The sequence below is a fragment of the Chelonoidis abingdonii genome, chromosome 10 (assembly GCF_003597395.2).
Source record: "Chelonoidis abingdonii isolate Lonesome George chromosome 10, CheloAbing_2.0, whole genome shotgun sequence".
NCBI classification, from domain to species: domain Eukaryota; kingdom Metazoa; phylum Chordata; order Testudines; family Testudinidae; genus Chelonoidis; species Chelonoidis abingdonii.
In genome coordinates, this window is record NC_133778.1 from 41,956,134 (window position 1) to 41,981,555 (window position 25,422).

The 25,422-nt window shown below is 41.6% G+C and overlaps 1 protein-coding gene across 1 annotated transcript in view; it reads right to left on the reverse strand.

Annotated features, from left to right (window-relative positions):
- LOC116819391 (uncharacterized) overlaps window positions 1–25,422 on the reverse strand; it is a 64,161-nt gene that overhangs the window by 4,760 nt on the left and 33,979 nt on the right. Inside the window, exons 17-31 of the mRNA XM_032771089.1 lie at window positions 23,401–23,469; window positions 21,990–22,061; window positions 16,913–16,981; window positions 15,083–15,154; window positions 13,080–13,148; window positions 12,891–12,959; window positions 10,755–10,823; window positions 9,440–9,508; window positions 7,457–7,525; window positions 5,262–5,330; window positions 4,208–4,276; window positions 3,248–3,328; window positions 1,394–1,429; window positions 939–975; window positions 148–705 (exon numbers count right to left, since the gene is read on the reverse strand). Coding sequence (XP_032626980.1) covers window positions 148–705; window positions 939–975; window positions 1,394–1,429; window positions 3,248–3,328; window positions 4,208–4,276; window positions 5,262–5,330; window positions 7,457–7,525; window positions 9,440–9,508; window positions 10,755–10,823; window positions 12,891–12,959; window positions 13,080–13,148; window positions 15,083–15,154; window positions 16,913–16,981; window positions 21,990–22,061; window positions 23,401–23,469 — 1,477 coding nt within the window. The remainder of the gene's footprint in view (window positions 1–147; window positions 706–938; window positions 976–1,393; window positions 1,430–3,247; window positions 3,329–4,207; window positions 4,277–5,261; window positions 5,331–7,456; window positions 7,526–9,439; window positions 9,509–10,754; window positions 10,824–12,890; window positions 12,960–13,079; window positions 13,149–15,082; window positions 15,155–16,912; window positions 16,982–21,989; window positions 22,062–23,400; window positions 23,470–25,422) is intronic.

A 25,422-nucleotide genomic window follows, 5' to 3' on the forward strand; every position in this document is an offset into this window, starting at 1 on the left:
ATGCACCCAGTATAGCTCAAAATCTAGGCCAAGATCTCTGGAAGTTTACACAGAAAGAAAAACAAGCCTTTCTTTCCATTGGACAAGTTTAGCATGCTCTGGATTAATTTACAAATATTTAGCACAATGAAAACAAAATGCACTCACCTGGAAGAGTATTAAAATCATCAATGAGATACATATGTTCTCTGTCAGGATCTGATGCAATCAGATTTAGTTCACGCAAGAATTCAACTTGTGTTGGATCTGAAGTATTTACAATTCCTATTGCATACATTTCAATGTTGGTTGCATGGGCCTCTCGGACAGCGATATCCAGTTTAATAGCCTCTCTCTTATCTGCCTGTCCATCTGTTAATACTATAGCTACTTTTCGCACACCAGTTCGAGCACCAAAAAATCCTTCCTGTGTTGCTTTGCGGATAGCAGTTGCTGTATATGTACCTTCCCCCATATACAGCATTTTTCTAATTGCTTGTTTCACATCCTGTTGGGTTGTGTACCTGTTAAGTCCAAATTCTAGCCGAACCTCTAAACTGTAGAGTACAAGACCAATTCTGGTAGCATTTCTGCCTACAGTTACTCTATCTACTAAAGCAGTGACAAAGTCTTTAATTATCTCAAAATTTTCTGGTCCCACACTTTCAGAACTGTCAATCACAAACACAAGCTCCATAGGGATTTCCTTACATTTAATACCACAGCCTGTAGAGGAAGAATAAAAATCAGATCATGATTAGTTCTGAATTTATTATTATACTTACTCGTGTGTGTATATATAATAGATATTACTTCCATTATAGCTTGAGTAGAACTTAATATATTATTATATACTAGCTATGCAATGATAAAGTTATTCTGTACTCATGGTGGAAGAGAAGAAGGTAAAAGTAAATTAATAAACAGGATCTGAAATGTAAGATTGATTGAACACTTACCACATATCTCTTTAATTAATTTAATTATATCTTCTCTCTAAGTAAGAAAAAAATAGAAAATAATAACAAATAGCACATTATTTGACAATTGTACACTCTCAGATGACCTATAATATTGTCTTTGCCAATCATTTAATTTCAGATATTTGTTCTGATAAAAAATGCCATAGTTTTTCATGCTGTGAGCTTAATTATACCTCTGGTGAGTCTGAACTGCATCAGGGCCCCAATTCAATAAAACTCTTGCAGAAGTGTTTAAGTCTCATTGAAGTCAAGTCAGGCACCTTTTGTATTGTTTCTTAAATGTGGATAATGTAGCCAGTTGTGAGACTACTAACATTTTTTTCTCAATGTAAAACTCAGTCAGGAAACATTCCAAATAATAATCCTCATGTGATTCATTAACTCATAACATCTTGCATTTAATTTGTGTCTTTACAACAAGATTTGCTTACTGTTAGGCCTTGGTCTCCTTTGGGTCCAATACTGCCCTGCAAATGAAGACCATAATTTAGCTATTAGCAATTAATTAGTAACAACTAATGTAATTTGAACTATTATTTTATCAGCCTTGTAATTTACATAATATTTAGATAATAACGCTCTCTTTTCTATAAAAATGTACAGTTAAAATATTAAGGCTCAGTTCAACACACAATATCTACTGTCTTCTGGGCAGCACAAGTCCTATGAGACTGCAGCTGTAATTGGAGTCTAGTCAGAAGAATGATCAAAATGCTATGGAGACCAGAAAACCCCAAACCTCCAGCTGCAGGGCTGTGAGTTGCCATCTATCCAGAGAAGAGAGAACTCATGCAAATTACTTCCTGCCTGCCATGCTCTGCAAGTGCCAGTTCCCAGAACATTCTGCTTCCCAACCTGCTACTATAGGAGTAGCTGCAAGAACTCTAGGATTGCCATAATTCCTGTTTGTGTGCACAAGTAGACAATGATAGGCTCAATACCAGGGCTAAGGGCTGCGGCTGTTTTATTTTAAAAAATGAAACAAAACACAAAATGAAGCTCCTTGCTGTGATGATTATTTGGGTCTCTCCCATCATCCATGTTCCTGAACTCTAGGATTGCCCCCACTTAATCATTTCTCTTTTATGGAGAGGGTTGATGGACAGTTAAATTTGACTTTAGAACAGAACTATGTGGTTGTATGTCATAACTTCCTACGTAGATTTGAACCTTAGCGTTCATAAACTGAGAAGCTAGCATGAACCCTCTAAGCTTAATTACCAGCTTAGATCTGATATCACTGCCACCAGACAGGAATCAGTGCCTGTCTCACTCTGGTCTCCCCAAAACCTTCCCTGGGGACCCGCCACGGAGATTCAGATTGCGCTGAGCTCACAACAACAAAAGGAAATAACCCACTTCCTTCCTGCTCTTCACTTCCTCCCGATTTCCCGCCTGGATACTAGGAGATTTCCCTGCTTCAATCCTTGAAACAGAAACAAAACCGAGAGGACAATTTACCTCCCCTTCCTCTTCCCCCCTTCCCAAGTCTTTCCCCTGAGCAAGAGACAGTAAATCCTGGTCACACGAGATTCCTAATCCCCTTGCCATAATCAGAAAAAAAATAAGTCAACAAGTTTTTAAAAAAAAGAACGCTTAAATATAAAAAGAAAGAAAAAGACAAAAAAATCTCGTATCAAAGGACAATACAGGATCAATTGCTTTAAAAGAAAAAATGAATAAAGCTGTATCAAAATGAAATCAATTTAACATTCCAGCAACTACAACACAGTAAATAACAAAACAAAACATATAAAAAGCTAATGTTTTGCTACCTTTTGTACTACAACCAGAAAGATTTAGAAGGACACAGAAGATTAGAAGGCTGGAGACAGATCCTCTCATACTGAGAAGAGCAACAGAAGAGACAAAGACCCAAGAACCAAGAAACACCCACAAATTCCCTCCCTTAAGCTTTGAAAAATCCGGTTTCCTGATTGGTCCTCTTGTCAGGTGTTTGGTTCCCTTTGTTAACCCTTTACAGGTGAAAGAAACATTAACCCTTAGCTATCTATTTATGACAGTATACCTTTAAGTTGATTGACTTTCACTTCTCTAAGGAAGAAGCTGCACCTATTGTTTTGACCTCTGGACTCTCACTGAGCAAGGGAATGTGTATTTTATAAGGATTTCTGTCTTTAAAATCCTTGCATAGTTTGACTTTTTTTTCATAAGTATTTCAGATTATTTGCAATTAAATAGCGATGAAAAAACTTTACGTAGCCATATATTTAGGGTGTTTAAAATTTGTTTACAACGAACATTGATAAATTGTAGGAACTCACAGGTTCTCCGGACAAACCAGGATCACCCATGTCGCCTTTTTCACCTTTTCTTCCCCTTTCACCTGCAGCACCACGATCACCCTTGGAATGATGCGTTAGTTAGACAATAGCTGTAAGTCACATCTTTCAATTAAACTTTTCATTTTATATCTAGCTGTTATTGTTGAAACCTTGTGCAGCTGGTGGAAAGGACTAAAAACTATTCTACCAAAGTTCTGTTCCTTTTTATTGTAAAAAGTTCTATGTGTCAAATATATTTCAAAATATATTTAAATTGTAATATTGTGAAAGGTACTTTATAAAATATTAAAGTGAAGTCCTGATCCTGTGAAGGGCTGGATGTTCCCAAACACCACTGACCTTAAAAGGAGTCACTGAGCACTTTACAATGAGGTGTTCAACACCTTGCAGGATCAAGCCTAGTGTTAGTTACAACAGTACCTTTAAACTGTACTAAACTCAGATAAAGCTTTTCATTGCTTTCTTGCACTCTGACTTGTGTAAGATGTAATCAGATTCATATCTGTGGGGGAAGAAAATACTTCAGTTGAAATGCTGGCTTTCTACAGTGAATTTCTCATTGGCTCACTTTTTAAGAAGTGTGCATGATGATGAAAAGACGACATACTATATCAGACAGAGTAGAAGCGCTAAGGAGCAGGCTCCACTTAGCTAGATGGCAAATGGAACAATCTGCTGCCACACTAGTAAAAACTTAATTAAAAAAGTTCTGCATACCACTGCACCTTATCAGACTAGTATGGCAAGATAAAATATGACATCTGTTTACTGATTTCCTCATCTCTAACTATAGTCTCTATTACATAATTGCCCTCCAAATTCTCATCCCCTAGTCTCTCTCCACAGAATATAAGTAACTCCACTCGGAGTTGAATCCAGTATGTTGACTTCAAGGGGAGAACTGTGCACCAGACATTATCTTTCATTTATATACTGTACCTTTGGGCCAAGTAGTCCTTCCCCAGGAGACCCCCGAGGTCCTGGCATTCCTTGAATTCCTTGCTCACCCTAATGATGTTTCAGTCAGAAATGTTAACACCTGATGACCATTCATCATATATTAATGTTAAATATTAACAACAAAATTGTTTCAAGCTATATTTTAATGAATATACTGAACGATATCACAGGTCATGTAGATTTCTTAATGCAGATATATTTTGGCATATGCTTTCCTTGCTTCCCATCAAGAATATTTTTGAGCTTCCTCAAAAGGCAAGGGCCAGCTTGTGAATCCCTTATTCGCCCTGCTGAGCACCTATTTGTGTAAATAGACAAAGTGAATGGGACTTCTCACAGGAACAAGTTTTCACCAGCGTGAATAAGGGCTGCACAGCCCTTCTTACATATGACTCCTTAATATTTAAAAAAAAAATTGGCTTTTTCTGTTTCTCTTCTCATCTTCTTTGGGTCTCTTCCCCTCATTCCTCTCTCCCATCCCTTTGGTCTGAATCATCACTCTCCACTTACGCATCCTTTGATAGTGTAAAAGTACCAATTATAGGACAAGAGGATCATGACACCTAGACTCAGTGTAGCGCCTTCGCCTCCCAACTGACAGTTAATAGAACTATTCCAAGCTTGAAACAAGTGTGCAACACACAGATTGACGGAAAAAGAACCAGGAAAAGGTGGCCTTGTTTTTTGGTGCCCACTTGCAAAGCTAACTATATTTGAGACTAGTTCAGACTCTGTCCTGGGGGCTCCTGGGCAACCTCCTCTTGGCCTTGCTGTTAATCTAGCAGTGAGGAAGAAGAAAGTCACTGTTGATGCTCATGTTACTCTTTTCAGTCTCCACCTTCAGCCCCTTAGCCAACCAGGGTATTTAAAAAAAACAAAACAAAACAAAAACAAACAAACAAAAAACCAGGAAACAAAAAAAACACCCCCACACAATGAAAACAGGCAATCTGTTTCTCAATTCCTTTATATTGTGATGGTCAGGTTCTCTCCTGCGCTATGTGTGAGTACTGAAGTCAATGAGTCTTTATACCTTAGATCCCTGAATACCTTCACCTGGAGGTCCCAGGGGGCCTGGGGACCCTTGCCGTCCTACATTTCCCTAAATGGAGAAAAACCCACACATGTTAAATACAGTATCTAATAAAACACACATGACAAATTCTTATACCATCACACAATTTCATGTTACTCCTCAGTAATGTGTGATGCCCTCCTAGAATGGATGGGCAAACTACAGTTTGGGACCACATCTGGCCCTTCAGTCATTTTAATCTGGCCCTTGATCACCAGCCAGGAAGCGGGGTCAGGGGCTTGCCCCACTCTGCACATGCTGTGACTCCATGCAGCTCCTGGAAGCAGCGGCATGTCCCCACTCTGGCTCAGGGCAGCCAGGGGGCTTCACATGCCCCTGCTCCAAGTGCTGCCTCCACAGCTCCCATTGGCAGGGAACCACGACCAATGGGAGCTTCAGGGGCGGTGCCTGTGGATGGGGCAGCGTGCCGAGCCACCTGGCCATGCCTCTGCGTAGGATTCAGAGTGGGGACATACCGCTGCTTCCGGAAGCTGCTTGAGGTAAGCGCTATCTGGAGCCTGCACCCTGACCCCTCCTGTGCCCCAACCCCCTGCCCTAGCCCTGATCCCCCTCATGCCCTCTGAACCCCTCAATCCCAGCCCGGAGCACCCTCCTGCACCCCAACCCCTCATCCCCAGCCCCATCCCAGAGCCCAGACCCCCAGCCAGAGCCTACACCCCGCCAACCCCCTGCCCCAGTCCAGAGCCCCCTCCTGTCCCTGAACACCTAATTTCTGATCCCATTCCAGAGCCCGCACCCCCAGCCAGTGCCCCCATCCCCTCCCACACCCCAACCTCCAATTTTGTGAGCATTCATGGCCCACCATACAATTTCCATACCTAGATGTGACCATCCGGCCAAAAATTTGCCCACCCCTGTCCTAGAAGTACCATGGCCACGATTCATCAGAAAGACAATAAGGAGATATTTGTTTTTCAAATTTTATCAGATAACTAATGGTTGCAATATGGTGCAGCTTTCAGAGAAGTCACTAAGGACTGACTAGGCACTGATAGTGATCACTCCCACCTTTAGAGGTGAATCCTCCAGTGAAAGGATACGGCACGTTGGTGGAGCAGTGGGGAGAAGACTCCCCTGTGGATAAAGAACTAGAATTTCCAATATAGCACCTTCCACCAGCACTAAATTCATTTTAAAACACCTCAAGACACATGCACTAATTATATGGCAAAACAAATAAATGGTACTTTGTTGCCTATTTATAAACATTTCATTTTTAATGGAATTCTAAAGAAAATTATGGATTTTCTGTGTTATTCACATGAAGATAACTGCAACCAACACATTTTAACATTCATGAATTTTATATAAATATAGCTCTAATAATTCTCACTAGATCTGCTGGTCAAAATTTGAAAATAAATGTTATTCAATAGACTTTGAAACACAAAATGTGCTTGTTACTCCTTTGATGAATTGATCTCTATGTGCATAATTTTTGTTTTAATCATTTGTAAGGGTCTAACCATACAGTGGATCCCACTTACAGGCCCAATCCTGTACCCAGTCTATAGGCTGTGGCTGCTCTGTGGGTACTACTGCAGCTTCTGGGCCACATTGTCTTCTGCGACAGACATACCCATCCCTATAACTGTGTACCATTTGATCAGTGTTGTCACAGATCCATTGGTCAAGACTCTGTCTGCCATGCTAATGTGGACTGAACCTCTGGGAGCATTACTCTGTAATGTGCAGGCAGTACAAAACCAGTTTGCAGGGTCGTTGCATCCTACCCTATTGTAAGCAATTCTGTTACATTCAAGGGTTTAGTGGCTGGGGATTGTAGGGAGGCAGGATCCTCCCCATAGTAAGTTTGGAAAACGTGACACTTCTTGGACAGATCTCAATCACTAAATTAACAAATTTCTTTTTTTCTGTGCATAGTAAGAGACAAAATAGCACTTGGCTTGAGTGAGTCAATTAACTACTTTATCTCTGTTTTCCCATCTGCAAAATGGGGACACTGACTTCCCTTTCTATCTTATTCATTGGACCAGTTGTTTCTAGAGTAGCAAGAAGACAGAAAATACTGCAGCGTGTGTATGTACAAATATATATTATATTTGTATATTAAACATTTTTTTTAAAGAAAATTGTTGATGAAGTGAGACAAAACTGTTTAATTGACTTACTTTTGGTCCTGGAAGGCCTTCTCCTGGTGGACCTGGGAGACCAACTGGCCCTCTAATACCTGGATCACCCTGAAAATTGATACTTGTAAAAACCACCTAGTGAATTCAGGCATGGCTTCATGGGTTTATGAGTTCAATTGCACGCACAGAAATCATGAAACCAAGGGTGCAAAAACTCTGACTGTTTTATATACTCCATTAATAGGTATTTATATTGAAACATCATGAAGCAGTATCATTTTGACTGGACTCTAGGCAAACATATACTTCTTCCGCCAGTGCCGGGGGAGACGTGGGGATGGGGAGCCTAGGGGGTTTGAAGAGTGAACCCACCCTGCACTCATCTCACAGCGATGTTTTCTGTCCTGGAGAATTGGGCCTGGCTGCCCACTGTCATCATTGTGCTCTGGAGCCACTCAGGTTTGGTAGTTGCCCGAGCGACCTTCTGTGCCAGATCACAACGCCCAGAGTGGGGAGTTGGGCCCATCCTGAGGGGCAGAAGACACTAGCCTATGCTTTTGAGCTCCCCACCAAATGTATAGTATAGTTTAGTATAGTGCACCCATTGAATTGGGAAGCTACATCTGTTCCTGAGTGACTCCCAGAGTTTCACTTGTTTTTATTATTTTTATTGTCTGCAGTGCTCAATGGGAGACAAAAGGAAATAGGCGAATTAGTTAAACACCAAAGCATATGTCTGAACAAGTCTAATTAAAGAGCAGGGCAGGGTGGGTCAAAGAAAATGTATTAAACTAGCAATAAGCACTGGCATGTTGTCCATTTTGATTGAAGAACAAAAGACTAGCTCCTCTTAGCTGGTGCAGATGGCCTTTGCCATAACATGACTATAATTTCAGTACTCTTATTATATAGTGACCAGAGGTTTGAGCCAGCTGCCACTGAGTCAATGGGAATCACTCCTTTGACTCTAAAGGGAATTGAATTGGACTGCATGTTATTTAGTTACTGTCTAGTGTTACTCTTTACCCCTCGGGTGCTTAGGACAGCCAGGATTCTGGTCACGTTAGGAGGAAGTTTTATGTCAAGATACATAAAATGTGATAAAACTGTAGAAATCCCATCAAAGTACTTGTATAATTCAAATCAGCTTGCCCACTCCTTTTTATTTATATTAACAACTGTCAGTATATCTAGCTGACCATCATAGGAAAGGGAAGTGATATCCCACTATACTCACTCATCACTGGAAAGACCTATACAGGCAAAAAGTTGATTTTTATCACCTAATTGGCATCAAATTCTGACAGGGATAACTGAGTTCTGAATCAAAGTTTGTCTGAGAGAATGAAACACAGCACATAATAAACTATACCGGGTGCACCATCAAAGGGCAATTACATTTATGGTGATATTGCACCATATCTAAAGCATATATAAGTGCTACACATATTTGTTAATTATAGATCTGATCAGGCTCCTATTGGAATCAATGGGAGTTTTGCCATTGATTTCAACTGAAACAGAATCTGGGATCTCCCTAAATTTTGTAGATTCCTTTGAGCTACTTCCATTTTTGTACATAGTCCATAGCCACTCATTACCCTTCGATAGTGTGACCATGGAATATTCATTAGTAGTTACTAGTATCTCTCAGGGAAATCGCATGAGATTTTCATTAGGCAAATTATTATTTCTATTCTAAACAGGTTGTAAGTGTCCTCTTAAGAGAAAACAAAAAGTCATTAGGTCATGACTGCGTTGAATATTGCGTGTGTTTGGTCTCTGATATATATCTGATAACCAATATATTTTTGAAAAAATATATATGCAATAATATATGAAAAAAGCACATCTTCTCTCCATGCTTTAGAAGTCTCTGTAAGGGATAATATTTTAGATACTAATGACTAAACCAAATCTGGATTAAACAGACCTGATTGTACTTTGAATATAACCCATCTGAAGGAAATAATATCTATGTAAATAAGAATTTGCTTTATACTTGAGTTTAATGGCCTGTACCTTAGGTCCTGGTAATCCAAATCCTTCGGGGCCTTGTTCACCAGGAGCTCCTGGAAGACCTGGAAGTCCCTAATATGGAAGGCACACACAGACAGACTATTAATCTAATCTGAGGCTACATCAACTGGATATACAAAATACTGGCAAACTAATATGTCTCATAACTAGAAATGATGGTTGTGTTTTCATGGGACACTCTTTCTTTGTAAATAACACATTCAATTCTACCTTCAGGAAAGCATGCACTGAAGTCCATGGGAACTATATGCATGTTTGGAGATACAGGATTCTCTGATACCATGAGCCAGATGCAAGGAATCCCAGCATCAGATTTCATACATGCATCATAAAACATGACAATTTGTATTTTGACATTTACTAACTTCACTTGATAACATTTTGACACTTATCAATTTCTTCAATTCTGAAATATTAGAAATATTAGAGAATTTAATGTAGATCAGTGCTGATTCATCATCATTAGACACTTTGGGCTCTATTCACAATAAATGTTCACTACGCTCTGGAATGTTGGCACCTCAGTCATGTAACTGACAGTTCCTGCAGTGTGTGTTGCTGCACGTTACAGGTATGCAAGCGGTTAAGGGTCAGACTGTGCCTGGCTCATGAATAAGCAAAGGAGGGTGTGAATACAAGGAGCCTCTTCTCTTTGAATCCTCTTCACAGGGGCTGGGAAGGATTTGTCAGCCCTAGCCTGAGAAAGGGGGCTGAGAGGGGTGAGAAGGAGAAGGGGCCATTTCATTATCTCCTTTCCACCACACAGGTCAGCAAAAATGGCCAACAGCAGAGGAACGTGCACACTACTTGCTCTTTGAGGATGGTGTGGTGCCTATTTCTTCTAGAAGTTCCCTGAGGCATGATGCCTCCCAGAGCTTCCAGTGGTGTACTGCAGCAGTGCAAGCACTAATTTTCAGAACTGTGCCCTAATGCCACAGTTAGCTCTAAAAAGTTTCCCTGACTGACTGACTAAATGTTCTATCAGCTATGTCAAAGGGAAGAACCAGCCCTGCATGAGGATATTAAGGATACTGCTTGAAACATCAGTGATGGCATTAGAAATTTCCCACTTGTAATCTCTTGAAGATCGTAATCAAAATGAATGAGAGACTTTGCTCCTTGGAAGGAGTTAGAATCTCATGCTTCCCCAACACTATGATGAGCTTCTATGGCAGATGAGCGTAGGAGACCCATACACTTCCTGCAGCCCAACATCCATGGAGGCTAATTTTCTCTGGTCATGTTTATCTATTCATAACTGGCATGTTTGTCTACTTGTCAAAAATTGTCTACTTACAGGTGGTCCTGGATAACCATCTCCCTTTGGCCCAAATGGTCCAGGTGGTCCTGGTTGACCACGGTCACCCTGATAATAGCAGAAAAATAATTCAAATGCATGCCCATACAGTAGCTGCCAGGTAGGTTTACATAAAAATAAAACTCCTCTGCAGGATTTGGCAGAAATACTGTAAATGGCTTTATTTTGTTTGTATATTTCAGTTTATCAATGGCTGATGATTTAACAGTGGGCTAAAGGGGACTGAAAGGCTCTGAGGATTTACAGGGCCTTTCATTTCTAAGATGCCAGTTCAAATCTTGTCCAAAGACTCTGTAATTACCATATATTGTTACAATTTGGTGGCCTATATATAATGAGTTGATGGCCTCAGTCCAATTCCCAATGCTCACATCTCAAATATCACCACTCCAGGCCCTGTCGGAGTTGAGGGCATTCAGCAACTTCCATGATTGGGCTCAGAATTGGCACCTTGTTGACTATGTCAGCAGAGAGGCACAGAGACTGAATTACCCTCTAACAGCATGGGATAGTACCTGCAGCTGAGGCTGCCAAACTGCAGCAGAGCAGTGGGAGGAAGTTAGCACTGCCACTGCATATGTTGTACCTGTTCTGTGGATAAAATGGAGGATTTAAAGGCAAACCATCAACTTGAAATCCAGTGAGTTTAGAAAAATGTTTTAAAAGTACTTTCAGGCATTACTTCTGCCCCTGAGTTCCCTGTTAGTGTGGTTTCAAAATCTCATTTTCTTATATTTTAAAATGTTTTTCACTCTCCTGTTACTGTGTGAAAGACAAACACAGACAATAGATGTCTCTGACTGACTGTACTCAAGTGATTGTCACAGGCACAAAGTAAACAAAAACTGAAAAAACAGGAATAAGTATAACACCCAACTTCATGGGGTCCTTGACATCAAATGTAAACAGTACCACTGCTTAGGTTTCTGGATATCTAGCCAAAATAGCACCTGAATGAAGAGCAGCTGACTAAAGACGAAGCTATGCAAGACTGAGGGGATGTGCGAAGAGGGAATGTGTGTAATAATTTGCCTCTCCTATATCATCTCACACTTTCAAGGGCATCTTCTCTGTGGTCCTTTTGGTAACTATTGGACTCTGACCTAGCCATGCCGGTGATCCTATTGCAACTCATACTTAGGAATGAAGTCACCTCCTGAAAAAACTGCAACAGGGAGAAAATGCATCAGCCTATGTGCATAGCATGTAAGTTTTTGTCATCACCCAGGTGCTGTGCTATCTGCACTTGCTTCCCAATGAACACAGAAAGCTCAAGCTCTCCATGCAATTGACTCTAGCTAGCTGAGAGGTTGGCTCTCCCTCTGTGGTCATGGCCTCTTACAACAGCTATGGAACAATTAAATTGTCCATAAACATGCAGAGGCTTGTAAGTGCCAAAGACAAAACTTTCACGGCAGGTCCTAGATTATGGAACTTACACTCTCTCTTGAGAAGAACGGGGACAGACTTAATCATTTTCAGAACTCATAACAAAACTGGTTTTTAAACTTAGCTCTCCCTTGATTAGTTACTCACATTCATAACACAACACAGCCACCCATGCATACATGCAGAAAAACAAACACACATACACACACAAAATATCCTTGAAACTACTTAAGCTATTTCTCATACTGGCTGTAAAGAAAAAAATGGCAGACTGTCTTATTTTAAACTATTTTAAAATACTTGGTAGTTTCTCAAAGTACAGTAATGGGGACCATAGAGAGAGATAGAAACAAATGAATAATAAGAGTTAAACTTATTTTGTTTGACTTTCTTTTTTTTTTAACTAACATTTAATTAAATATATTCAGGCAGCCTAACCCAAATATCTTGAATAAGTTCCGCTGTGGCCTGGAGGAATATAAACATTCAATAATTGAGATTTTGGTTTCAAGTTTTCAAATGATTATTTACAAAATGATGAATAAAGATGGTTTTAAATATCTTTTTCTGGCCTTTCTTGAGGGATTCTGCAAATCTACTGCAGTCATCCATACTGACAGTTATAGGGCATTTGTTGTCCTATGTTACTGGCTCTTCTACTTACACGGTAAGGCCAATCTTGGGTTCTCTTATATTTTTACTTTAGTCTACCAGTTTGGTGGTTACCTTTGCGCCAGGAATCCCAACTCCTGGTTCTCCAACTGGACCAGCAGGACCAGGTAACCCCATGTCACCCTATATTTAAGAAAATATAGATCCTGGTTTAATTAGCTCACCATACTCTTCACTGTATGCTTAATATATTCCATAAGTTGATGATCATAAACATTAGGCAGCCTGGCGTGCAGATGTTACCTTTGGTCCTGGAATAGCTCGACCAGGAAGGCCTGGCATTCCAAGACGTCCTGGCCCACCCGGTTCACCCTGCAGCAAATGAAAAAAGTAGAATGGATTTTTCCGAGAGGTGGACCCAAGCAGTTTCTGGGTAGCAACATTTCTTGAAGGGAGTTTTCATGTTCTATTAAACAATTGCAAGTGATCATGGACAAGTTCTAAGTAGTGCAATTATACTGGTTACCAGAATAATACTGATTCCTCAACAGAAAATAGGATTCTTCTTTTTTCTAGTTCATTGTACAATATTTAAGGTTAGAAGATCCTTATACTAATGCACTACAGGCTCAGTCCAAAGTACATTGGAGTCAATAGGAAGACTAAACTGAACACTAAGAAATTCAGCCACTTTTCTTGTCTTAAAATACAAGATTTCCATCTCAAAATACACGTGACTTATATTTCTTAAATGTTCTTTTCTCTATATTTTACCCTTTTTCAATTTTTCCTCCTCTTGTGTGTTTGTGAACATCAGAAGAGGTCACAGAAAGTTGGAAGAAAGACATGAAATTGCTAGAGACGATAGGCTTGATTCTCCTTCATTCTCACTGAGGTAAATCAGAAGTAACTTAAAGTCAATGAAGTTACATTAATGTGAAACCAGTGTAAATAAGAGGAAAATCAAGCCCTGTCAGTTCCATATGTATCTATTGAGACTAAAACATCTCCATGACTGTATTATTGAAGTACTTCCCAAACATTTAAAAACAGAAATAACAATAGTATTCCTCTTCTTTCCCAGACTGTAGAAAAAATAGTGGGATTAGTTTAAAGGGTTTTTTTAATGTTCGTTTGTGTATATGTGAGTGGGTATGTTATGTTCCCATATGTAAAGAACTTACTGAGCGAATCCTTAGTTGAAGAAATGAGTTTTGTATTAAGTACTGAGAGTATTTCCTTTTGTGGTCATTCATATCTCTTGCAGGAAAGAGCTCATAGCATTGCAGTTATTTTTGGTGCATAGGACAAGCCAGATCAGGGCTACCAGAAGGACTGCAGAAGTGTGTGGAGGGGGAGAAGCAATCAAAATGGTCAAAATTTGAGTGGCATTGCAACCCCATGTGCCAGTTGCTATGACACTCACTCAAATTTGGCCTGGCCACCATTCCATCATGATTAAAGATGCGAGTCTTTCACAGAAGTCACGGATTCTGTGACTTCCCAGGACCTCCGTGACTTCTGCCGCTGTAGTAGCTGATGCGACTGACCCCAGGGTGGCCCGAGCAGCTGGGGTGGCCCTGGGGCCAGCTCCACTAGCCACTGCTTGGGCAGCCCTATGCAGCTGGTTCTGGGTGCTGCCCCAGAGCAATGGTCTGGGAGCAGTTGCGGCAGTGGGACCCATGGGCCACCCCCCGCCCGAAACAGCAGTGACAGGGTCATTGGCCATCTCCCCACCCAGGAGCAGCGGCGGGACCCCAGACCATCCCCCCCCCCCACAGGAGCAGCAGTGATCACCAGAGCACCCTCCCCCAAATCCCCCAGAGCAGCAGTGTCCTCCACCAGAACACAAGATTTAGTTAGGGGTATTTTTAGTGACTTTTTGTTTATTGCCCATAACCTGTTCATGACTTTTACTAAAAAATACCCGTGACCTAATTGCAGCTTTAGTCATGATTTGGGTCAACGTTGAGAGAGTGTATGACATTGCAGCCTGATGCACGGGGTCTCAAGTATCCCACTCAGATTTGTCCTGACTGCTTTTCTGTCATGCCAGCAGGGAAGAGGATCTGCCATTACACCACCCTGTTTCAGTCAGGGCCAAGGAAAGGGCTTGGGCTGTCTTCTCCTCCCCCCTCCAGTTGAGCCTGACTGAATTCAGGATCTCAAAATTGGGGGGGGGGCAATTGATTCTGTTTTCCCCCCACTTTTTAATGGCCTTTTCACCCCACCATCTCCACCACGGATGAGCTATATCTTTGACTTGAGACCTCAGTTATAAAGATACAGTGCAAAACTGTGAGTACTTTAGCACCGGCAGGTCCAGGTACTCCTGTTGGTCCCGGTAATCCACGTACACCTCTCTGACCTTGATCACCCTACACAAATGAAGAAACATTATTCTACATTTTATCAATATGGTTAGCAAAAAGTCATTTGAAATCTCTTGTAAAATTCAGTCAGACCAGGGCCACACAGGTCTTTTTGGTCCCCAAGGCAAAATCTGAAACTGAGCTCCCCGCTAGCTTCCAAAAATAACTACCACTGAAGGGAGGTGGAGGGAGGAGTTGGAGAGCAAGCCTGCCCTGCACTCACCTCACAGGTGTGGGTCCTGTCCCACAGGGCTGGGCCAGCCTCCCTGCTCAAGGTGCTATGGCCAGACATGCAGAGTTGCAGCACCACTCAATCTGGCCCAGCGACCCCTCCATCATGACAGAGGGGTTGCTGAGCTAAATTTCAGTTAGTCATTGCGACCTCACACAACAGGTTGCAATGCCACTCACTCAGATTTGCCTGGCTGTCCCTCTGTCATGATGGATGAGTTGCTGGGCCAGACCTGAGTGGTGCTATCACCCCATATGCTGGGTCACAACACCACTTGGTTTGAGGCCCCTCTCAAAAGTGGGGCCCAGGGCAAACTACCTGTTTTGCTCCTGCTGCCCTAGAGGGCCATGAACTCAACAGGGGCCTTATTCTATAGCTACTGCACATGAGAAATTTCCATTAACTTCAATGGGAAGTCAATTAATTCAACTTCAATTGAAGTCAATGGGCAGAATTCTCCTTTAATTACATCTGTGTAAATCAGGCATAGGTTCTTGAAAGTCAATGGTTCTACACTGGTATAAAACCATTGTGAAGAGAATCCGACCCAAAAGGAGTTGTTTACTTGCATCAGCAAAGTCAAGTCTAGTGAGTGGAATCAAATAATAGAGAAATCATTTACATGAAATAATTTTAATAAAAAACCTAATAAATAACTGGAGACCCATTTTTTAAAGGTAAATACACTATACATCTTTTTGTCTGTCAAGGAAAATCAACAAGCCAAAACACTCACCCTGATTAATCAATTTGTATACTTCTAGACAGAAAAATGCTAAGATCAAGTGTAGGTTGTAAAGGGATAACTATTAACACATTATTAGAACACAGTTATAACAAAAATACACATGAGATAATGGTTCAGAAAACCTAAACATTTGAAATTCTGGAAACACTCAGTTAGGGTTCCAGCCTCAGCTATAACTGTCTCTTTACCCTGTAGGATCTCACCTAAATATATTTCCTAGAAAGGAAAAAACTTTTGAACTCATCTTAGATACTGTAATCACCACACTTCACTTTCCCTTAGCCCATAAATTTTATTGTTATGGCGACCCTCAATCTGTGTAAAGAGGACTGGATGTGGCTTCATCCAGATGCTGTCAACAACATTTTTTCAGGTGTCTAGAGGGATTGCTAGAGAATGATCAGAGGTGTTTCATACAAACATCTATTTGCTACTCATCTCAGTAAGAATTACTCAGTCTGAGTAAGGGCTCACATATCTGAGGATCTGCAGGATTGGAGCCTGTAGCAGTGTGTTGTATTGCTATTGGATTGTTGGGCTGCCCAGCTCCACAATGAAAACTTGCTTTTAATTGTATTTTATCAGTTACATTACATTTTTTTTACTGAGATAAGACTGAAACCAACTCTGCAGTCAGCCTGTTTCACAATATCATTCCTAAAATCACATAGTGCACTTTTTCTTCACTGGATTTATTTATACTCCACCAAATGGGGAAAACTGTGACAAACCTATTCCCAGAGCATTGCTTTTGCTAACTTCAATTTTCACAAGGTATTCTTACCTTTTCACCCTGTATTCCAGTCCCTGGGGCACCCTCGGGACCTCGAAGGCCAGGTACACCTGGCTCCCCCTGTAATGAAAAAAACAAATCAGCACTTGAATTTAGTTGTATTTTTAATTAGCTTTATTATTAAGTTGTAAGGCTGCAGACAGAAGTCCTCTGTTTAGTCATAGAAACTATATACCCAGGTAGCAGGTCCTGCATTGCTTACTCAGAGTAAGAGATACCTCAGAAGAGTTTGTATATACATTTGTTGTAAGATAAATTCTGAATTAGTTTGAATAAACTACAGCTCAGAAGGAGCAGGAGTGGAATCCTGGCCCCTTTAAAGTCAATGACAAAACTCCCATTGACTTCAATAGGGCCTTGGGTTTTCAGACAGCCTCATTTATAAACTCTTGCAGGGATGTACAAGGTGACATGTTTCTGGCGATAAATGATGTCATGCTCAGTACATTATTTTTAAACAGGTAATGCAAACTTCATTATAATGTTTAGCTACTAGGTGGCCCCTTGCATAACATACTTTACCTGAGCTGTTAATAGCTAGAGCAACAAGTGCAGAGGTGGGCAAACTTCGGCCCGCGGGCCACATCCAGCCTGTGGGACCCTCCTGCCTGGCCCTGAGCTACTTGCCTGGGAGGCTAGCCTCCGGCCCCTCTCCTGCTGTTCCCCCTCCCCCACAGCCTCAGCTCGCTGCACTGCTGGCACAATGCTCTGGGCAGTGGGGCTCTTGCAGAGCTGCGGCCTGACCCAGTGCTCTGTGCTGTGCAGTGGCATGGCTGCTTGTCCTGGTGCTCTAGGCAGCGTGGCTGTAGCGCCACCAGCCACTGGTGCTCCAGGCAGCATGGTAAGGGGGCAAGGAGCAGAGGGGGTTGGATAGAGGGCAGGGGAGTTTGGGGTGGTGGTCAGCGGGTGGGGGTGTGGATAGGGGTTGGGACGGTCAGAGGGCAGGGAACAGGGGGGTTGAATGTGGGCAGGTGTCCTGGGGGGCAGTCAGGAAGGAGAGGGGGGTTGGATGGGACAGTCAGGGGCAGGGGTTCCGGGGGCAGTCAGGGAACAGAGAGGGATGGATGGGGCAGGGGTCCCAGGGAGGCTGTCAGAGGACAGGGAAGGGGGGGGGGTTGGATGGGGCAGGAGTCCCAGGGGGGCATCATGGGGCAAGAAGCGGGGGGGGTCAGATAAGGGGTGAGGGCTGGGCCATGTCTGATTGTTTGGGGCAGCACAACCTCCCCTAACTGGCCCTCCATACAATATTGGAAACCCAATGTGGCCCTCAGGCCAAAAAGCTTGCCCGCCCCTGAACTAGTGCATTAAAGTGTCTTAGAGTATGTCAACACACTGAAAATGCTTCGGCAGCACTGCTGTTGCACTTCAGTGTAGACAATACCTATGGCGACCAGAGAGGTTTTCCCATTGGTGTAGGTAATCCACCTTCCCAAGAGGCAGTAGCATTATCTACACTGGAGGTTAGGTTGGCATAGCTGTGTCCCTCAGGGGCATGGACTTATTTGTCAAAGGAAACACAATGAACTTATGAATGCCTGATGGACCTTCAGCCTGGAGCAAGGTTCCCTTCAGTTATATATGTGCCTCTCTAACCAGAACTTCAGGCTCTTCGCACCTATCTGCACGAAAACCTACAGAAGAGGCTTATCCATCCATCCACATGTCTGGTGGGGACCCCGATCTTCTTTGTTAAGAAGAAGGATGGCCCCTTGAGGCCCTGCATTGATTACTGGGCACTCAACAAGGTGACTATTCAGAACTGATCTCCCTGCTCCCTGTTATACACAAACTCTTAGATTAACTGCACTGCACTTGAATTTTCACAAAATTAGACCTGAGCAGGGCCTATAACCTAGTGTGTGTGTGAGAGGGAGACAAGTGGAAGACGACTTTCCATGCTTAACTATGGTCACTTTGAGTATTTGGTCGTGCTGTTCAGTCTATACCTCAGCGAACGTCCAGCATTTTCGTGGACATGCCGGACTGATTCATTATTATTTTCCTGGATGACATTCTTACTTTTTCTGAGAACCAGGCCTTCACTATAGGTGATAAAGTCTGGTTGTCTGCCCAAATTCTTAAATCAATGCATCAGCAAACCCGAATCTGGGGAAAACTTCCTGCTTAATCCCACTCCTCTCCGCACCACAGCCTTTGGCCAATAACCATTCGAGGCCAAGAAGAATACTGGTCGGCTCCCTTGCTAACTTTGCTACTAGGAAAGTAATAGGTTCAGCTGCACTGCCCTAGAACTGCCTGATTAATTGCAGTGCCTGTTGGCTGCAGGATCAGCTGCCTGATTTATACGCCCAAAAGAAATGGCAAAGCACTGGCTGCTCAGCACAAATGCCCACAGATTTTCTGCCTTCCTCTGCTTGCCTCATTCCTAGCCCTGCTCCTGCCTTCCTCCAGCTTAGACCCTACTCTGCACCTGGCCTTGTTCCAGTCCTGTCCGAGCCTTACTCCTGATCTTCTATGACTCCAGATAACACAGTTCTGACCCTTAGCTCTGCTTCTTGGCTCTGACTCTCTGGACCCTTGGCTCTGGCATGTTGGCTCTGACAACTAGGCCTGACTCCTGCTCTGATCACTAGGTATGACTGCCTACGACCTGGTCCCCTGACAACAGATAACTCAAAAAATGGCTGAACATTTTTCTGTGAAAGATTTCCCTCAAAACATACTTTTGGGCTGAGAATTTTGAACCCCTTCCTTCTCGCCAAAAATTAATTAATTCATTAATTAATTTATTTTTGAGAAAGAAAAAAGGCACTGTCATAAATATAAAGGGAAGGGTAACCACCTTTCTGTATACAGTACTATAAAATCTCTCCTGGCCAGAGGCACAAAATCCTTTTACCTGTAAAGGATTAAGAAGTTCAGGTAACCTAGGTGGCACTTGACCAAAAGGACCAATAAAGGGACAAGATACTTTCAAATCTGGGGAGGGGGAAAAGATTTTGTTTTGTCTGTTCTTTGTCTGTCTGTTCTGTGTGCTTGCCAGAGACAGATCAAGAAGGCAAGCAATCCAACTCAATTAGAATTAGTAAGTAATAATAAGAGAATGTGTTAGATTATTTTTATTTTGGCTTGTGATTTTCCATGTCTAGAGGGAGGTTTTGTCTAGAGGGAGGTTTATCCCTGGATTGTAACTTTAAGGTTTTGCCTAGAGGGGAGATTCTCTATGTTCTTGAGTCTTTTGTTATTCTGTAAAGTACTTACCATCCCGATTTTACAGAGGTAATTCTTTTACCTTTTCTTTAATTAAAATTCTTCTTTTAAGAACCTGATTAATTTTTCATCATTTTAGGATCCCAGGGTTTGGGTCTGTGTTCACCTGTACCAATCTGTGAGGATATTATTCTAAAGCCTCCCCAGGAAAGCGGATGTAGGGGTTTGAGGGATTATTCTCAAGACTTCCCAGGAAAAGTGGTGTAGGGGTTTGGGGGGACATTTGGGGAAGGTAGGGCTCCAAGTGGCCCTCCCTAAATGTTTGTTTAAATCAGTTGGTGGTGGCAGCGTTACTTAATCCAAGGTATATGAGAGAAATTGTACCTTGGGGAGTTTTTAACCTAAGGTGGTAGAAATAAGCTTAGGGCATCTTCATGCAGGTTCCCACATCTGTACCCTAAAGTTCAGAGTCGGGAGGGAACCCTGACAGGCACTGTCAAAAGTTTCTAGCTCACCCTCATGTATTCTTATATCAAATTCTGATATCATTGGCAACATGGGAAGCCCTGTTAATAATTGTGGACCTGTGATGGGGTCTTCACTTCACATCAGCCCTGATGGGGTTAAGATGGCTCAGAAGGGGCCAATTAACCATATAGACTGCACCTGAGGAAGAGACAGGGCCTAATAAAGGCTAACTGATGAAGCCCAGCTGGGCAGGGGAGACTGAGCTTGTATAAAGCCAGGAAGTTTGGAGCAGAAGGGTACTGCTACAGTGGAGGCTAATAACATATGTCAGGGCAGGGATAGGCCTAATGAAGTGTTTTAGTTTAGAGCACTATCTGGCCATTGTGGTTTAAATGGAAAACTTTTTTGAATAAATAGACCCAATGATGGACTATATGGGTTCTGTAGGGCGAACGAAACAATTGATGACCTTTTATAGGTATATAAGGTCTTTGATAAAGAAAGGGAGAAACTTTGAGGAATTTGAACATTTTAAGTTAACAAAAATTACATTGTTATTTAGTAAAAACACTGGGGAAATGAGGCATTATTAAAAGGTACTGTTACATTACCTGAAAGACACAGGACAGAGAGAGAGAGACTATAAATGGCTAAGTAACAAGGAACTGTAGTTAGTAGCAAGTATAAACTATTCAATAAAGTCTGCTTCATCATACAAAAGAGGAAAAGAGAAGGGGGCTACAGGGAAATGGTCTGCAGTCATTCTTTGGAAAGGATGAAACCCAGCAGGAACCATAAGCCCTGGGGTCAGGATGCTGAAATGATGGTCAACCCAGAGGGTTTTGGGTAAGAAAGGCTTGAGCAAGGCTAGGTTGAAGGTGGTCCAGAGAAATAGCAATAGTGTCTGGGACTGAGCAGACTGGTTGCTAGGCATTGGGTCACTGGGCTGAAACCTGGCATAGTGGGTGGGCCCATGTTTGTGTACCAGCCACTGGGAAAGTGGCATAGGCTTAAAATTGGCACAGAGGACTGCCTGGGACAGTGTACAGATTGTTAGTCCAGAGGGACTTTGGTACCCTGGAAGGGGAGGACTGGACAGTGACCTGGATGGAGGGCTGAGTCACAAAGAAGGAGCATCTTGAGTCCACAGAGAGACTCCATGGTGTGAGCAATCAAACAACAGAACACCAGACTGGGTGAGAGCTAATCTCCTTATTCAGTGGTGAGTGTACCCCGTTACAGAACCTCATTGAGACTTTTCAGCGTACATGTGGAAAATGCTCATCCCTTCCTCAGCAATGTCAATCCCTTTGTCCCAGACTCCATGGAGGGCTCTCTGCTGGACCAGTGTATCAGTATGAGGGATGGGGCAGGCAGTATGTGAGCTGAGAGAGGAACAGGAGAGCTGAGGACAAAGAAACACACAAACCTTTTGTCCTGGGGCTCCATCTTCTCCTGGAAGACCAGGCAGACCTGCCAGTCCTGAAGAGCCTGGCTCACCCTGGAATAAATAATGGAGATAAATAAAAACATGTCCATATCTTAAATGTAACTATAGCACCATTATCTCTTATAATCAGGGAAACCTCTTTTTTTTAAAAAGGCTCCTAATTTTTTTGCAAGAAAAACTTTTAGGCATATGAGATCTAACCTTGCAGTCCTTCTGTACAGAGAACTTCTCTGAATTCCAGACACGTAAGGAAGGAAGAATCAGGAAATACTGTACTAGCTGATTATTAAGAGCATACATTGTATATTAAGGATAAATTATGTAATGAATGTTAGTTATTAACTCTTCATAATTATATTCAATTTACTTTTATTTAAAAAGTCACTATCCTATTATTTTAAGTAAATACTAGCACTGAGTTTAATATGATATGATGAGCCTAGTCTTCAGCTAATATAAATCAGCATAGTTCCACTGAGTCAATTGAGCGAGGCCAATTTACATCACCTAAGAATCTGAGCTGATATATTAGGATTCAGATTAAATGTGGTAATTTTGGATTCAGATAAACCTTTGTAAATAAATAAAAAAAACCTAGCTATATATTTTGTATTCATCTGTCCATCAATGACTGATTTTGATCTCACATAGTTTTAGACTGACAGTCACAATCTGATTGCTGCTTCCTCCGTGTGTCACAGGGAAAGTCTTTTAGTGTATGCGCAAGTGCCTCAGGTGGCACATGATCAGGATTCATCACCGAATTTGGTCTGTGGATGGATCATTAGCTTCCCCAGCTTGGGCTGGGTACTGATGGGGAGTGTGACATGAACACTGATCCATGCCTCCCACAGGGGATATAAATTGTGCCAACCCTTTTTGCTGACATAACTTACTTCCCCGTCTGTGCCAGCTTTGATTTATTGGCTGGTGAGCTGCGGGCAGATCCCAGGTTCTGCCCAATCACTCCCCATTCACTTTTCTTAGAGGGAGAGAGTAACAGCCCATGGCTACTGCACTCCCAGTGCTGCTCAGGGTCAGCTGATGTGGCTAGCCTGTGTTGGGCACTAAGGTAGTTCCTATGCCCCCTTACTCTTGTGCACAGTGGGTGTGTAGCCAGGCTGAATGAGGCCTAAGCACCACTCAAGCCTAAGTATTGACTAGGCATCTGGATTGTTTCAACCCTATGGAATTTGTCTGTAAGCATATAGTGCTAATAACATTTTAAAACATATATTTTTGGATGCCGTTAAAAGATAGTGGCCAAAGTTTTCAATAATAGGAGCTTAAAGTTTAGCTTTTAAGTCCATGTTTTAGTGCCTACAGGTGGGATTTTCAAAAGTGCCTAAGTAATTTAGGAGAAGGAAAGAGCTCTTTATTAACAGCATACCTTTGAACCAGGTTCCCCAAGACCTCTTTCTCCTGGCACTCCAGTTTCTCCTGGCAAGCCTTGTTCTCCCTTAAACAGAAAATGTATTTGAAGAGCTTTTAGCACCAGAAAGATAAAACTACATTTTCTTGGCAGCTTACATTTACTGAAAGAGCATTCAGCTTAATAAAAATGCATTATTTGAGGTCCTAAATGTTTAAAATTTTGACCTAAAGGGACTTGTCACTGGACTTGATGAATGCTGTAGATGTATGAATAATGTAGCAGACATTTTGAGTGCACATCTGACTTTCAAATACACTTTACTCTTGTCTCTTTATATCATGAGTAGAGCATATTCCTGCTTTTAATCATTCCAAATGTGTGAGGAGCTCTCTGCTATTCCCTAGTTACTTTTCTTTACCTGATAGAGATTGCTAAACCTGTTATAACCATATCAAACTCCTAATGATGTGAAAGGATTCAGAATTGGAACCCTGAAGGGGTTAATGTGGGTCTGAGAGCCAGTTAACATACTTGGCAGTACCTGTAAGAGAGAGAAGGCCAGGTTTAACTGATAATGAAGTCCGGCTGGTGGCAATTATAAAGCTAGGAAATTTGTAGTAGAAAGCAGCTGTAAACACCAACCTGAAAGAAGACTGAGAGTGATACTAAAACTGTACAGTAGTATATGAGGAAAAGGTGAGGAGCCAATAGACTGGAAGCATGTGGTTATTGTTCCAGTAAGGAAACCAGGAAAGCTGTGATCCAGACCTGATGCATGCAGTCTAACCGCCCTTACAGCATGTTTTGAAATGGCAAAAATGATAACTGAGAGAATGGTTTCATTCTTTGAGAGAAACAGACTCCTAGGTAGCAAGCAGAATGGGTTTAGGAGGGGAAGGCGCACAACTGATCATATTGTAAGGATAGAAACAGAAGAATAAAAAAGTAAAAACTAAAGAATTTATAATCAATTTTCTGGATATTGAAATAACTTATGATATAGAGGGAGGGTTAATTTCATAAAGTGGCTACCATGGGTATAAAAAGGAAGAATGTATAGTGTAGAAGGGATTTCTTAAGTAAAAGAACTATGCAGGTTAGAGTAGGGAGAACCTACTCCAGTATATATACACTTACAAATGGCACTTCACAGAAGAATGTCATCAGTCCTACTTTATTCAACATCTTGGTAAATGATCTTCCAAAAGAGATGAATGCAGGAATAGGCATCACTTTATTTGCTGACTACTGTGCCATATGGCTAAAACCAGAAACTGTGAAATAGCTGCTTAAGTGTAAATAAAGCACTAATGAAGTGTGTAAAATGGGGAAACATGGGATTTTAAATTCTCAATTGATAAAACTAAGGGAATAATATTCACAAAAAAGGAAAGTTTAAAAAGATTATAAATTGTATCTATAATGGACAGCAAATAAGTATAGTTAAAAGCTTTCAAATTTTTAGGTGTAGTATTTGATAGCAAGCTCACGTGGAAGGATCATATTGACATTAGAGATAAATGTAAAGGCAGATTCAAATGACTTAGAAGTATTTCTGGAACCCCCTGTGGTGCAGATAAGAAAGCAATGGTAATGCTATTTAGAATGCTAATAAGACAAATTATTGAGTATGGATGCCAGGTTTTCAGTTTGGCTTCAAAAACAAATTTGAGAAAGCTTGACTTCAGTCCAAGCTCAGGTGTTGCAAATTGTATGTGGTGCCTTCATCACAATGCTGCTGTATGTACTGCAGATAGCTGTTAGTGAAATGCCTATTACTTTAAAAATGAAGCTTTTGGATTTAATCTTTTTGGTTAAAGTCACTGGACATGTAGAAGATGGAAACGCCCAGCTAATATATGATGAATGTTGGGAATTAAGTGGTCAATGTGTAGGGCAAAAATGCCTCATGTAAGTAGGGTTAAAGCATGGACAAATAATCTTAGTGAAAAGAGAGACTATAAAAAGAGGTTAATCTATTGCTTTGGGAAAATGCATAATAATTGGAAAATTATACCTCTTAAGATAGATATGGAA